Source organism: Corylus avellana, chromosome ca4, assembly GCF_901000735.1.
Source record: "Corylus avellana chromosome ca4, CavTom2PMs-1.0".
Taxonomy (NCBI): Eukaryota; Viridiplantae; Streptophyta; class Magnoliopsida; order Fagales; family Betulaceae; genus Corylus; species Corylus avellana.
In genome coordinates, this window is record NC_081544.1 from 32,609,358 (window position 1) to 32,623,852 (window position 14,495).

The 14,495-nt window shown below is 36.3% G+C and overlaps 3 protein-coding genes across 4 annotated transcripts; 1 reads left to right on the forward strand and 2 right to left on the reverse strand.

Annotated features, from left to right (window-relative positions):
* The first annotated feature begins 432 nt into the window (after positions 1 to 432).
* Positions 433 to 2,470, forward strand: LOC132179148 (pentatricopeptide repeat-containing protein At2g02750-like). The gene has a single exon (XM_059591798.1). It carries the CDS (start codon positions 590 to 592, stop codon positions 2,468 to 2,470), a length of 1,881 nt encoding a protein of 626 aa, XP_059447781.1. The 5' UTR covers positions 433 to 589.
* On the reverse strand, positions 2,429 to 5,264 carry LOC132179150 (SNF1-related protein kinase regulatory subunit gamma-1-like). Of its 2 annotated transcripts, none has more exons than XM_059591800.1 (6): positions 5,171 to 5,264; positions 4,635 to 4,805; positions 4,092 to 4,537; positions 3,487 to 3,753; positions 3,234 to 3,406; positions 2,429 to 2,855 (listed from the first exon to the last, which is right to left on the reverse strand). In XM_059591800.1, the coding sequence occupies exons 2-6, from the start codon at positions 4,801 to 4,803 to the stop codon at positions 2,582 to 2,584; spliced, it is 1,329 nt and encodes a 442-aa protein (XP_059447783.1). In that variant the 5' UTR covers positions 4,804 to 4,805; positions 5,171 to 5,264; the 3' UTR covers positions 2,429 to 2,581. The 2 variants fall into 2 exon arrangements, with proteins under 2 accessions (XP_059447783.1, XP_059447782.1); XM_059591799.1 differs by having other exon boundaries at positions 4,635 to 4,823; positions 5,171 to 5,263.
* Positions 5,265 to 6,939: 1,675 nt separating this feature from the next.
* On the reverse strand, positions 6,940 to 9,327 carry LOC132178434 (WRKY transcription factor 72A-like). Its single transcript, XM_059590873.1, has 3 exons — positions 8,779 to 9,327; positions 8,551 to 8,664; positions 6,940 to 7,905 (listed from the first exon to the last, which is right to left on the reverse strand). The coding sequence occupies exons 1-3, from the start codon at positions 9,298 to 9,300 to the stop codon at positions 6,940 to 6,942; spliced, it is 1,602 nt and encodes a 533-aa protein (XP_059446856.1). The 5' UTR covers positions 9,301 to 9,327.
* Positions 9,328 to 14,495: the final 5,168 nt, after the last annotated feature.

Genomic DNA, 14,495 nt, shown 5'->3' on the forward strand with positions numbered 1-14,495 from the left:
AATTGTGAGAGAGTATGTTGAACTCATTTGTCTGAGCAGGTGTTTAGACGGCCCAAAATTATTTTGGCAAATGAATCCCACACGAGCTCTTATATATATATAGATGAACTTTTTAGACACAACTAATCACAAGATTAGACTATATTATTACATGGGTAAACCCCGATCATTTGGGTTGTTTTTCCCCTCAAGCACTAAGTTAATCAGGAGACTCGAACCTCAACCGACAATATAAATAACATATCTATTTGTAAGTTGAAAGGATTTCAAAAAACATTGAGCTTTATAATCATGTGGCTGCAAATTATTAGTCATGATGACTGCACACAACCAAGAATTGAGTTAACCTTATCATTGCCTTATATAAATATGTACTCATGATAAGGTGACTAGAGAAAGTGGATATGCCATTGATAATGAGAATCTGGGGTTTCTTTCTTAACCTTTAGCAAAGCTTTTTGATTCCCTCTCTGTGCATGTGGACCATCTGTAATTGGGCCGATATTTAGGCCCAAACGTTTGGACGTTGGTCAACCGGATTGAAGCCCGACCCAAGATCCGGAACATATTAGTTTAAACAGCTAGTGGTATGCCGCCCATTTTTAGAAAGAGTCCCATGAAACGCGAAATCGCAAGGCTGGTCACGGATGGGTTCTACAAAGAAGCCCTTTCCTTGTATTCTCAATACCACTCAGCCTCACTCCCTCCTCACAAGTTCACCTTCCCTCCTCTCCTCAAAGCCTGTGCCAAGCAAAAATCGGTTCCTCAAGGGCAAATGATCCATGCCCATCTCATCAAAACCGGTTTTAGTTCGGACGTTTATGCCGCCACTTCTCTCACTGGTATGTACATGAAGCTGCGTCTCTTGCATGATGCACTCAAGGTGTTCGATGAAATGCCTGAAAGAAATTTGGCTTCGTTGAATACCGTTGTGTCGGGGTTTTCAAAAAATGGGTATAGTAGAGAAGCATTACGGGTGTTCAAACAGGTGGGGTTTGGAATGTTCCGGCCGAATTCGGGGACTATAGCTAGTTTGTTGTCGGGATGTGAAAGCATAGAACACGGCATGGAACTGCATTGCTGGGCGATAAAGTTGGGTGTTGAGACAGATGTTTATGTTGCAACTTCGACTGTGACTACGTATTCAAATTATGAAGACTTGGTTTCAGCCTCAAAGGTGTTTTATGGGACACCTAATAAGAGTGTAGTAAGCTATAATGCCTTTTTGTCAGGGCTTATGCAGAATGGGATTCCACGGACGGTTTTGGACGTGTTTAAGGACATGAGGGAATGTTCAGCTGAAGAACCGAATTCGGTTACTTTTGTTTTGGTCCTCTCTGCGTGTGCTAGTCTTCTGTATCTCCGATTTGGTAGGCAGGTTCATGGGCTCATAATGAAAACTAACATAGAATTTGATGCTATGCTGGCAACTGCACTGGTAGACTTGTATTCCAAGTGTGGCTGTTGGCAGGTGGCATTTGATGCTTTCAAAGAGCTTGATGGAAGCAGAAACTTGATAACATGGAATTCCATGATTGCCGGCATGATGTTAAATGCTCAGAGTGAGAATGCTGTTGAGCTATTTGAACAGTTAGAATCTGAACGACTGGTACCTGATTCAGCAACGTGGAATTCAGTGATTAGTGGGTTTTCACAACTAGGGAAGACGATTGAAGCTATTAAATACTTCAAGAGAATGGTGTCTGCAGGCATAGTCCCAAGTTTAAAATCTATCACAAGTCTTCTACCAGCTTGTTCAGATTTGTCTGCTCTGCAATGTGGAAAAGAAATCCATGGACATTTAATAAGAGCCGATATCAGTACCGACGAGTTCATCGCCACTGCACTTATTGACATGTACATGAAATGTGGGCATTATCTGTTGGCTCGAAGAATTTTTGATCAGTTTGATAGAAAACCTGACGACCCTGCATTTTGGAATGCGATGATATCTGGTTGCGGAAGAAATGGAGAATACGAATCCGCGTTTAAGATATTTGATCAAATGCTAGAAGAAAAGGTACAACCAAATACGGCAACTTTTATTAGCGTGTTATCTGTTTGCAGTCACACCGGTCAGGTTGACAAAGGATGGCAACTTTTTAGAATGATGAGTAGAGATTATGGCTTGAAACCAAAACCAGAGCACATTGGCTGCATGGTTGACCTTTTGGGTCGATCTGGTCGGTTGGAGGAAGCTCGAGAATTAATACAAGATTTACCACAGCCTTCTGCATCTGTTTTTGCTTCGTTGCTTGGTGCTTGTAGGCATCATTTAGATTATGAAGTGGGGGAAGAAATGGCTATGAAGCTCTCAGAATTAGAGCCTGAAAATCCAACTCATTTTGTCATCCTGTCCAATATATATGCTGCATTTGGAAAGTGGAAGGACGTGGAAAGGATTAGGGGGATAATGAATGATAAAGGGTTGAGAAAGCTCCCTGGCTTTAGCTTAATAGGAGTAAAATGAAAAATACGCATACAGTACCGACAGACCAACTGTAAATTATTCTCAGTTCCAAACCAGAGTGTTAAATTTCTCCACTTCATACACTTAAAATGGATTTCTACACCAGCAGCATCACGGTTTCAACATTTCCTTCACTGCAAACCCAAGGTTGTTATCAAAATGACTAGGGGGTTCATAAATGAAGCAAGAAATCACATCTCTGAGAGTAATGACGCCAACAACTTCATCATCTTCAGCCACCACATAAATCCTGTGAACTAACTTGGAAGCAAGACTGTGGATCACACTACCAAGAGTTGAATCGAGTTTGCATGTAAGGGGTGGGATGGCCTTTCCGATTTCTTGGGGGGCAATGGTGTGCAAGAAATCCATCACAGTCAGCTTCCTGGGAAAGGTAAATAGACATAAGTTGACAATTAAGACTAACATGAAACTTGTTAAAATAGACAGTGCTGGAGGCACATGAAGAACAAGGACGAATTTGCGGAACTTCATAAAGATGGTAAGTCCAACTTGTAAGTTGTTAGGGCAATTTATCCACATCACAACCTCTGCACACTTCCTAAAGTTATAAAATCTTACCCATTATCTCATGGTTTCAAATTCACTTTATTCACATCATTGCCCTCTAACCATTTCATATAATATTTTAAGAAACTTCATTAATTAGGAAATAACAGTGGGGACATTATTTGTTAAATTTTCAAATTGCAGAGGAAACCTGGTGCACTAGCAGAGTCAAAAGTTTTTCTTTTTACCCTACCTGAAATTGGAGAAAAGCTCAGGTTCCAGGAGCAAGTATCTGATGTCTCTTATGCTTACATTCCCGACTATCTTCTTCTTTGGGCCCCCTACAACTGGAAGACCACCGATTTGGTTCTCTCTCATTCGCTTGAAAGCCTCTAGAATCAACTCATTGCCCTGGATGCTGACAACCTGACCAAGAAGACAACATTTTGAAGCTCCAAATTCAGTAGTCAGCTAGAAGAATACTCGAGTAATAACACAAATCTTACCTCATCAGGGGTCATGAAAGGAAGTCCCAAATCAGAAATAGACTTGGAGGCAATACAGTCAAACCAGTCCCTTCCTCTACAACCTTCAAGACCCTGAACAACTGCAGATTGAGTAATGAAGTTCTTGATGTCGGGCTTGCCTGGTTCAATTACAGGTACGCTCCGCAGCCGATATTTTGAGAGTAGCAGCATCACACTCAACATAGAACTATCTGTTGAAACTGGAAGAAAAGGAGCCCAGCGGAAGGAGTTGAGTATTGACCTTACCTGAAAAAGAAAAAAAAAAAAAAAAATTGTTATGAAACATCATTTCTAATTTTCAGATGGCTTGAAAATGGACAAGGACTACCATTGATTTCCATTTTATGTCTCACTTGTTTCCTGAGCAGTTTTGCTATAAAATACGCAGAAATATGCTTGATCATTTTACGAATTTTTTGAGTGTTGCTTTTAGTAAAAGTTTAAAAATAAGCTTTTGCCCAAAAAACTCTATTTCTGAAACACAATTCCAAACAAGTTTTAAAGATGAAAAGGCATAATATATAAGGTACCAGAGGCAACCTGGCCTCTACAAATAATCCTCTTGGAAGAAGAGTATAGCTTACTGTGGTTGACTTGAAGGGTTCATCTTGCAGTATAACTTTGTAAAAATCTTCACCCAATTTGTCAGCAGCTGTGGGAGCATCTTTTCCCATTCCTTTATCTGCAGCCACACCACCAGCCACAGCAGCACCAACTGCAGCAGCTGTTAGCCCTGCAACTGCAGCAGGACCTGTCGCACCTAGTGCTAATGCTCCAAGAGCGCCAACTGCTCCCGCACCAACTCCAGCGGCTGTTGCTGTACTAGCTGATAGAGCAACCGCAGCAAGTTCTGCACTCTCCAGCACCCACAGAACAATAGCAGAGTAATCTATAATTCCTAGGTACCGATCTCTCCACTCTGAACTATTATTTCCTGCATCTGGGTTTCTCACCGGGGCGGACAAAATGTTGCATTCAGATAAAATCTTTACAGCATCGGCAATGGAAGTGTCCGCTAAAATTTCAATCACTGCAAGAAGTGATGATGCAACTTTAGTTCACAGATATGCTTCATTTCATTACATGCAAAGTAGGTACAGCTAAAACTACAGAAGCAATAATATCACCTTTGCCACCGGGAACACTTGGGAATGATGAAACTGGAATGTTTGCAAATGCAGCTGTTAAAATCTCTTGCAACGATTGAGGTAATTTCTTTCTTGACTGGATTCTCTCAAAATAAGCATCATAGCTTGACAGTTGAGAACTTTCTTTGACCAATTGTTCTTCTGCCATACCTACAGCGAAGGCACTAACTAGAGTTTGCCAATATTCTTTTAGTAACAACATTATATGATTAGCGTAATGAAAAATATTTAATCCATTTCATCGATGGCAATTAATGTCTTTTATTTTCTTTTCTCAAAACAAAAACATTATCAAACAACACAAACACAAAACAGTTTTCATTTCTATGTCACATCAAAACAATTTTTTTTTTTTTTTTCAAAAAAAAACGATCGGAGCTTTTTCAAAGTTGATGTACAGAACACATTTCCTTTAATTGGAAATAAACTCGTAATTAAAAAAGAAAATAAGTAATTTAACATAAAAATGAGAGCTATAATGAAAATGTTCAAGGATTGATTGAGCATGCACATACCTGTTAAGGAGTTTGTGTTGTGTTGAGAGATTAGACTGAGTTCTGCAGATGGAAAGCTCTCCGTTCATTTCCTGAAGAGTGAAAATCAGTTTTGTCGGCTCTACATGCGTGGGCTATAAGCCTATAGCTTTGCCATGTGTACGGTCGGGTTGGAGACGTGGCAGATCTGCAGGGGACCACGTGGTAGTTGGTAAAGGTTACGGAGGGAGTATTTCTTCCTACAATAATCCTATCTTGACACGAATTACGGGCAGTGATTGGCAGCACGTGGCGTGCGTGGCACGCCCACGTACGCCCGTGCAATTTTTTTTTTTTTTTTTTTTTTTTAATTTTTTATTTTGTGGCACCCTGCGTGCTGTTTTCATTTAGCCCACGAATTACAGGTTTATGAGTTCTCTTCTTGCATGTGTTGCGCCTGTTGCCCACAGGAAATTGGGGTAGATCTAATCCTTGTAAATTCATCGTCTTTAGCAATTAGCTGCTCGAATGGACTTACTTATATCTATTCGAATAAATGTTTTTTTGTCACTTTCTTAAGAGTAGTTAAGTAGGTGATTGGGTCTTATTTATTCTCTTTTAAATGTGTCGTTTAGATTATTACTACTTCTAAAAACACATCACGTCCGATGAATTAAATCGACCAATTTCACAAATGGGCCTGGGCCTCTTAAAGCACAGGTCCAGGTAGCTGTGGCACTCGGCCTGCCCGGCTTGTTAATAATGAAAAAAAAAAAGAAAGAAAAAAAAAAGTAATATATACATATATTTTTAAATATATATATATATATATAATGCAAGGGTGTTATTATCATTTTGTTCAATTGCTAATTTGCTGTGCTGTGATGTGTTTTTCGTTTGGCTGAGTGTAAGGGACTAATAGTTTAGAGGGTTAATTGCAACTTTGTAAAGTTTGAGAAACATTACAATTATGGTGTAAATTTAAAAGAAGAGATAACCATTTTAGTGGGAATGTTATTTCAAGTATTATATATATATATATATATATATATATATATATATTTTCTCTAACCACACTGAAAAAGAGTGTTAAGAGTATATACGTACTCTAACATCAAGACTATTTTATTCATGTCCCTAAGGGGTAGTTCAATTGGCTGGAGACCATGGTTCATGAAGTGGATGTCATAATCTTCCTCCCCTCTCCTCCTCCATCTTGTGTGGATATAGTGGGAAAAAAAAAAAAAAAAGTTTTTTTTTTTTTTTAATAGAATAGCTTTTCCACGTACCAAAATACCATATATATGTTTAAGATGAATAACTACACTAAGATGGGACTTATTTATAGTAGAGTGGGGTCGGTTAGAATAGGAAAATGCAACCAGAATATATAAAATCATACAATTAAAACAAATTAATAGTGTATAATATAAAATTATACAAGGAAAGAAATAAACATATATAAGATACGGCGCATAGAGGGTAAAAGATTGGCCTGATAGCGTCGGATTATGAGATTAGCTCCATAAGACGAGTACCTCTCAAATATTCTAACAACAATCGTAATTTTGGCAAATGACCTGTTTGAATCCATTAGAAAATAAAAACTGGAAGGCCAACTGTTCTCTCAGCACTCTGAAAATTGATATGAACAAAGCTTTGAACCGATCATATGATCATCGAATGAGTGGACAAATGAGTCAGACATAAAATGTTATAATCCGTACACAGATTTCATTACACAGAACACTTGGGGAAACCTTAACAACAATAATCCTAGCTACCTCGTCTCGCTAATTAACCTTAAACCCTCACAACTGGAAATGGTCCCTATTGTCAGCGAGAGCCGTGGAAGCGCCTTTAGATGCAGAAAGTTGCAATGAAGGTGGGAACAATGGCAAGCCGCCTTGTTGTGGAGAGGTTATTAAAGACGGCGATTTGTTCAAGTAGCTTGACCCACACCCTATTACATTCTGCACGCTTGAAGGGTATATATGATTCACCGTACGAGAGTCACCCCACTTCAACTTCAGGCTTGAGCTTTGATGATGATGATCACCCGCGCCCTGATTAATGTTTTCTCTGGCATCACCGACATATGACGTGAGTGCTGCGGCTAAAACTGAATGAAATTTTGGGTTTGATGTGATTGCCTTGGTTGCAGCCACTATGTTTTCTTGGAGAGGAACAGCGGCATTCTGATGATTGTGCATGTAATTTTGGTACAAATGTTCTTGAAATGGTTGTTTTCCAGCTGTGTTTGAGTACTCGATATGGTTGTCATTGTAGGCCGGTTTCCCATAATTGCTGTAGCCGCGATAGCCACCATTCCAGTGGCTTTGTAGGGTGTTGGGGTCTAAAGAAGAGGAAGATGATGAGGAGAAATTGAGGCGCGTTGAAGAGTATCTTGGTGTAGAAGAAAACCTTCCAAAAGAAGAGGAGGAGGTGGATGGTGCAGTGGTGAGGTCGAGAGTGACTGTTGGGTGTGAGTTCGAAGTTGAGAATGAGGAATTTGGAATGTAGAATTGATGTGGTCTTGAGTTTTGGGAGACGCTGAAGTTGAATCTGTGGAGGTTGGTGGCGGTGGAGCTGGAGATGGGGGCGGTGGCTGACGTCCCGAGACCTCCCTGGGAGCTTGATGAAGAGCGGGATTGAAGCATGGAAGCAGCAGCTGAGGTGGTGGAAGCCATGGCCGTGGCTGAAATTGGAAGCGGGTGGTTGTGTGTTCCTTCATAGGTGGTGATCAAGATGGACATGTCATCAACACATCTTTGCACCTGAAATTTGAGAAAACAGCTAATATGGATCAGTTTACATTAATTTTCGCTACAATAGAATACTTCTACAGTGATTTGTATGGCTCTACAAGCACTTGTTCTTAAAAGATGTGGGATTCAAATTGTATCTTAATATATAAGTATAACTCAACACATGAAATATTTAATTAAAATTGTTGATTTGATCATTTAAATAAATATTATTCTATATTTAATTGAAATTGGATGAATTGTGAAGTTAGGATTTAAATTTAGTTTAATTAAATAGGTTGGGCTATGGTTGACCTATATAGTCTTGTACTTCAACACAACCTGAACATAACACATGACATAAGGATTGTCGATTTTTGACACGACCCGCGAATCCGACATAAATCTAACACGAAACAATGGGATAAGGTTGAGAAATTTAATATTTTTAATTAAATGAATTAATCAAGTTACAATTAATTTATATAACTATATATTCATGCTTCAAAGTGATCCGAACTTGACACACTGCCATCTTTCAAGATGATGGCACAAGTTAAATTCTTTGATAAGTAATTATGTTCATAGTTCTATATATGATAAGCTCCAAGGAATTAATTATGCTATATATATAACGACATATCAGATTTCAACAAAGGGAGGCAGAAGATCTACCTGTTTCCTCACAGGACATGATGATGAGACTGTGCAACGGTAGTATCCCCGAGGGCATGGATTTCCTTTTGCTATTTTCTGTCCATATTTTCTCCATTGACATCCATCGTTCATCTAAAAAATCATGAAAGTCTCAGCAAATGTTAACTATATATAACACCTTAATTATGAAGTGATCAAATGGTTCTCAGATATTGTAATTGAAATTTAATTGATAATGATACTAACCGTTGGGGTATCGCATCTAGCTCTAACAGAAACCCTAGCTTTCTTCAAAGGATTCTGCTGTAAAACTTCATCATCTGTGCTTCTCGCCGTCTTCAAAACTTTACTTGGAGGCCAAATCTCAGTGGGCTCATCTTCTTTCAGTACTTCTTCAAAGCTATTAATATTGGAGCTTGCAATAATCCTCCTATCTTCGTTTGAGCCCGGCTCAAATCTGCAGTCCAACCGCAATGAAAGTTGTCCATTCATTCTTTCATCATCCTCTTGGCCGCCATTACTCAAATTGCTATTCTTTTTGTCATGCTTTTTAGCCTGATCACTTGACGTCATCCCAAGGCTAAGGGAGACAAGTTCAGGTTCTTCTTTTGCCTGATGGCCGTCGGATCCGGAAGTCGTGTCTGTAGTACTTTTGGCTTCTTCTTGTTGAAGAATATCAAAGAAATGCATTTTTAGGGACTGGTAATCCTTTGCAATTCGTGCTAATAACATCTTTAATCTTTCATTTTCTTCTTTAACCTCATCCATTTCAGCTTCAGCTAATTTTAACTGATCCTCCTGCTGTGGCAACAGAAAATAAAGTTATCTTATAATATATATTTGACATGGTCAGAAGCTTATACGATGTTATATATATATCCTAAAGTTTCCTTATGCATGCATAACATTAATGGATGAAAATCGAAGGTTCTTACCTGATAATTCTGTCGTGTGGAAAGCAAGTCTTCTGTATTTATTTCCATTGCTAAGGGCACCTGCTAATTTTGGAGAAACTAGGGTTAGAGCATATGTAGTAGGCTTTGAGATATATATACAACTTGTCCTTTTTCTAGAGAGGAACGAAGGGATGTAGGAAGAAAGAGGGAAGAAGAAGGGCAAAATGAAAGATTAATCACTGAAAAATAATGAAATTATTGGAACTAAATAATTGATGACAAAAAATGATAGAAAATATTCAATTATTACATGCAATTGACAATGAATCTATCTTGACTTTGTCGACCGGTCTGTAAGATTCATCGTCTTAGGTCTTAGGTTGCGCTAAGTCAGATCTACCCACGTGATAAAGATTAAATCATATGGATTTAGTACCTTTGGTCCGCAATATATATGCCTTTTGGAATTAGGTATAATTTTCAAAAGTAAGGTGCATAAAGTTAGTAAAAATCATCATTTCGGTTGAACAAACCAACATCTCTCTCTCTATATATTTATATGTATATATGTATATACATGTCTCACAGAAAGATGAATAAATATTATCATTCAATTCGGAAAAAACAAGACCATCGACAAGAGCCAAAAAAATTGAAAACTTTCAAGAATTTGTTTATCTGGTCCTTCAAATATCACGGATGTATTTTGTTAATAACATCATTTATAGATCGGCCAATTAAAAAAAAAAAAAAAAAAAAAAAAAGTTCTATATATAAAAGAGAGACGTAATCGAAATTCGAATTGCATGGTACTAATTAATAATTAAGAAATTCTCAGAGAAAAACAAAATGATCATGTTTCATGTAGAAAACCATCGATCGTACGTGTGTACGTGAAAGAAATTCACCTTGTTGATCTCCACAGCACTCCCTTCGTCGCCGTTAGATTCCATTTTTCTGTCTTCTCCGACTGTATTAAAAGACATTTCCGATGTATATTGTTCTTCACTGCTTTTGAAACAATTCTAGCTTTTTGTCAGTTCCGTAGGAGTTGAGCTTCTCATATATATATATATATATATATATATATAAGGGCTGTAGACCTGAAGACATTTGACTTTCTCTTTTAAAAAATTCAAACCCCAGTGCTCATCCTTGCATGTTACTCCGAGAGAATTGTCAAACAGTGTAAAAACACACCAAGAAGCAACAAATTAAAAGCTTATTTTTTATTTTACTAGTTGGCTTCTCAACAATATTTATTTAATTAAGAGCAAAAAATAATATTCAAATTCAACGTTTATAAGGGTGAGAGAGATCCATAAAAGACCTATTTAACCAACCTGTCAGGTTGAAGATTCATACGTCTGAAATATCAAACGGAAATGGGAATCCATTCTGGTCAAAGTTTAGCCGCGCGCTAATCAACATTAATATCTGGTGCCGTCGAATTTAAAATTGATGTATTTAATGATGTCATATAAATTTTTATAAAAATTATATTAATATTAACATTATGTATACTATAAAATACATTGATTTTAAATCATGATTGTGAAATAAATACTATTTAATTTAAGTATTAATAATTCTAGTCCATCGTTCTTATCTCGTTAATCTTTAGTGTATTCCGTCATGGGACAAGGATCGGATGAGTCCAGATATATAAAAAGAAAATATTGAAATACAATTTTGTTATTACGTATACACTTTTACATTTCCAAGTATAGAGAGCTAAGTCAGCAGATTTAAACAAAAATTCGCTTTCTTATATCACGACTTGACCAAATGGTCCTTAAATAATTAATAATGGCGGTTCAACACCGGTTATCTAATCAAAGTATTGTTGTTTTTCTTATCACCGCTTGACCAAATCCTCTGTGGATAATTAAAGAGGAGATCGTAGGACTGGTAATGTAATCGGATACGAAATTAGAATATTAGGTTTAATATAATTGGATTCGGGTCAAGGTTTAGCCGGTTAGAGATGAAGGTTCAAATTCATGTTAACCCACTTAACTCCCAACATTCATAATTCATATAATTAAATTACATTTTTACTCTTAAAAACCGTAAATATATAAAGTTGGGTTATGTTTATTAACAATGATCATAGACCTATTGATACTTTGGCTTTTCTAGCAATATGAACGTATTTAATTAAGTAATTGTTGTTGAAAACTCAAGATTTGTTTTTCTCCTAAAATGAATAGGATATTGAGATTTTTTTAATCCAAAAACGAATGTGATTAGTTTCTAAGATCACTTTTGGTTTTAGGCATTTTGCTCATTGGTCCAAAAAAGCCCGATCCGATGTATTTTTTTAATAGAACAAGGCCCTTTGTAACACGATATAAAGCATTATCAAATTGATCTTATCATGAAACTAGCTGAGAATGTATATATGTAATTAATATAATTTATACTTATAAGATATGAAATTGCGTTAATCACATTATTTCAAGTATGTTGTGTTAGCAAAAAGTATGTCAACTCAACCTTTTTTATATTAAACAGATAAATTTGACATGATTAATTAAATAGATCATATTCGTATTAGCTCATATATATAATCATCTACCAATGATTCTAGACAAACCTGAATTGACACCTTGGGGAAGGGAGGATGATAACAAATCATACATACGATTTTTTTGGATCAAGCATTGTATAAAAGAAAAAAAAAAGTATATATATATATATAGCAACGTAGGAATATATTCCCATGTGAGAGGGACAATACAAAGGATGAAAGGACAACCGAAAGGCAGAAAAGGGACAAAACAATAAAAAGAAAATCTCCTAACCAGCTGGAAAGGCAACTCAACTACCCAGTACGAAATACGTTCTCTTAAAAACCCCTCCAAGACCTCTGGAATGATCTGTATTATTGAGATCACACAAAACCTTGAAATATATATTGACTTTCACTCTTGCCTATATATATATATATATAGGAGTAATAGGACCTCGTGTCAAATATTACAGGCGTTCTTCACCCTACCTGCCATTAAATACTGTGGAGTTTTTCTCTTGCCATTGATTGCCATGGCAAGTGTTAATTTGAAGATCACGTACAGTAGAGATCAGAGACTTCCTTTAGTAGCTCTGAACCTGCCAAACCTGCATGCATATAGAAGAATCCAAATATGCTTAGAAAATGGACAAGAGAAGAATTAACGATCAAGTTTTTTAGCGTCTTGTCTACACATGACACAGCAAGTTCACCGAGAGGCTACCACATCTTATCTTAGGTGTCACATATTCTTTGATTTGGACTCTTTTACCTGTATGCCTAATAACGAAATGAGAAGCCAATTTATATATACATTATTTTTCATTTTTTTAAATAAGGTAGGTAAAAGATATACCATAGGATACTAAATCTTATATATATATATATATATATATTAGTCAACGTCAGGCATGACCATCTTTTGCATTAATCATGGAGAGATTATAGTCACTACGATGTGGCTTTGATGTTTGTATGCAATCTTTGGTCAATCATGGTTGGTTTTTGAAGGGGTTACAACTATTGTTACTTTTTTTTATTTTTTTTACATGTCCGCACAAGAGACGTGGTCTCCAGTCGATTGAGCTACCCTTTAGGACACAACTATTATTACTAAAAAGAAAATAATGATTATATATATATATATATATATATATATATTAATTAGCATCTTATGATCCTAATACAAGAATGACAGGCTCACAATACAAATTTTTTTAGCCTTTAAATTTATTAAAAATAATATTTTAAGTATTTATTTTTCTTACTTTGGCTCCTCCAAAAAAAAATGTCAATACAATCTGGCCCTGCGAGTTAAATTTCTAGTTCGATGGGTGCATGTCACTTACTCTTTGGCCAACTTGTCTAACACCTAACGCCACAAATAGAGCCAATTGACCACGTCACAATCAAACACCATTAACCGTTAGAGAAATCTTTGATAACACAAAGAAAAGTAAAAGGAACCATGGCCTACGTACGACTCCGGCCGCCTACCACCCTTGGAGAAAACGAAAATCGTTTGACGTTTATGTATCGGAGAAAACGATAATTTCCTGAACAAATGATTCCCAAATAGTTCAAATAGAGCGCACTTTGCGTCAATTGGTCTTTTCTTTTCTTTTATTTTGTTTTTGTAATTATTTATTAATTGCATCTTATGGTCTTATTAAAACGAGAAAAAAACATTTATTTGAAAAGCTTTCGAAAGATTTATTCCAAACAAGTCTATTCCTTCTACTATCAAAAGGGGAATCCATTGACTTTACAATCCATTGATGGCCACCGGGGTTGGTTTCATTCTTTGATGTTAAAAGGCGAAAATTCAATATAAGTCATATTATACGAACGCACCGTTTGAAATTAGAAAAAAAGAAAGAAAAGAAAAGTACTCAAGCAGCTCATGCTTAGCATAAATATTCCTGGTTCAACAACAGCGATTATTCCAACCTTTAAAGAGACATATTTGCAGGGAACTGTTTTCAAATTTGCAATTGATGTATCCACGTCTTTATAGGACCTTCAACTTGCATTAACCTTTTCTTTGACTTTTATTTTTATTTATATATTACATGACTGCATGTTTTAGATGAATTAATTGCTATTTGATTATAATATACCCAGTACTGTTTAGTGTTTGTTTATATCAAAGCGATTAAGTCTAAAAAAATTACATTTTAAAATGGAAAAATTAAGGAAAGAATTTGACATTTTATTTTTTTTATTTTTTTTCATTTTCTTTATTCGTGTTACTAGTGAAAGAGAAAGTGATAGAAAATAAATAACAATTAATAATCAGAAGCGCTAAGAGCTGAGAGTTTTATTGACTCTTGAAATATTAGAAGCAGATTTCAGCTTTTTAAGTAACCTTCTCTGTCACTTACGTGGACACGATGCCATCCCAAATAGTGCGTCAAAGTTCAACTTAAGAATTTGTTTTCCATATAATCTATTGCTTGTCTTCGATCTCTCTCTCTCTCTCCCTCTCTCTCTCTATATCTATATATATATAAAATTTCTCATGTCATTTTCCCTACGTAAGCTATAGCTTA

Coding starts and splice junctions, on each gene's coding strand:
- LOC132179148 (XM_059591798.1), top strand. CDS start 590: ATGCCGCCCATTTTTAGAAAGAGTCCCATGAAACGCGAAATCGCAAGG.
- LOC132179150 (XM_059591800.1), bottom strand. CDS start 4,803: ATGGCAGAAGAACAATTGGTCAAAGAAAGTTCTCAACTGTCAAGCTAT. Junction 3,407..3,486: donor CTTTCATGACCCCTGATGAG/GTAAGATTTGTG, acceptor CTTCTTGGTCAG/GTTGTCAGCATCCAGGGCAA. Junction 2,856..3,233: donor GAGCTTTTCTCCAATTTCAG/GTAGGGTAAAAA, acceptor TACCTTTCCCAG/GAAGCTGACTGTGATGGATT.
- LOC132178434 (XM_059590873.1), bottom strand. CDS start 9,300: ATGGATGAGGTTAAAGAAGAAAATGAAAGATTAAAGATGTTATTAGCA. Junction 8,665..8,778: donor CTAGATGCGATACCCCAACG/GTTAGTATCATT, acceptor ATGATTTTTTAG/ATGAACGATGGATGTCAATG. Junction 7,906..8,550: donor CATGTCCTGTGAGGAAACAG/GTAGATCTTCTG, acceptor CTCAAATTTCAG/GTGCAAAGATGTGTTGATGA.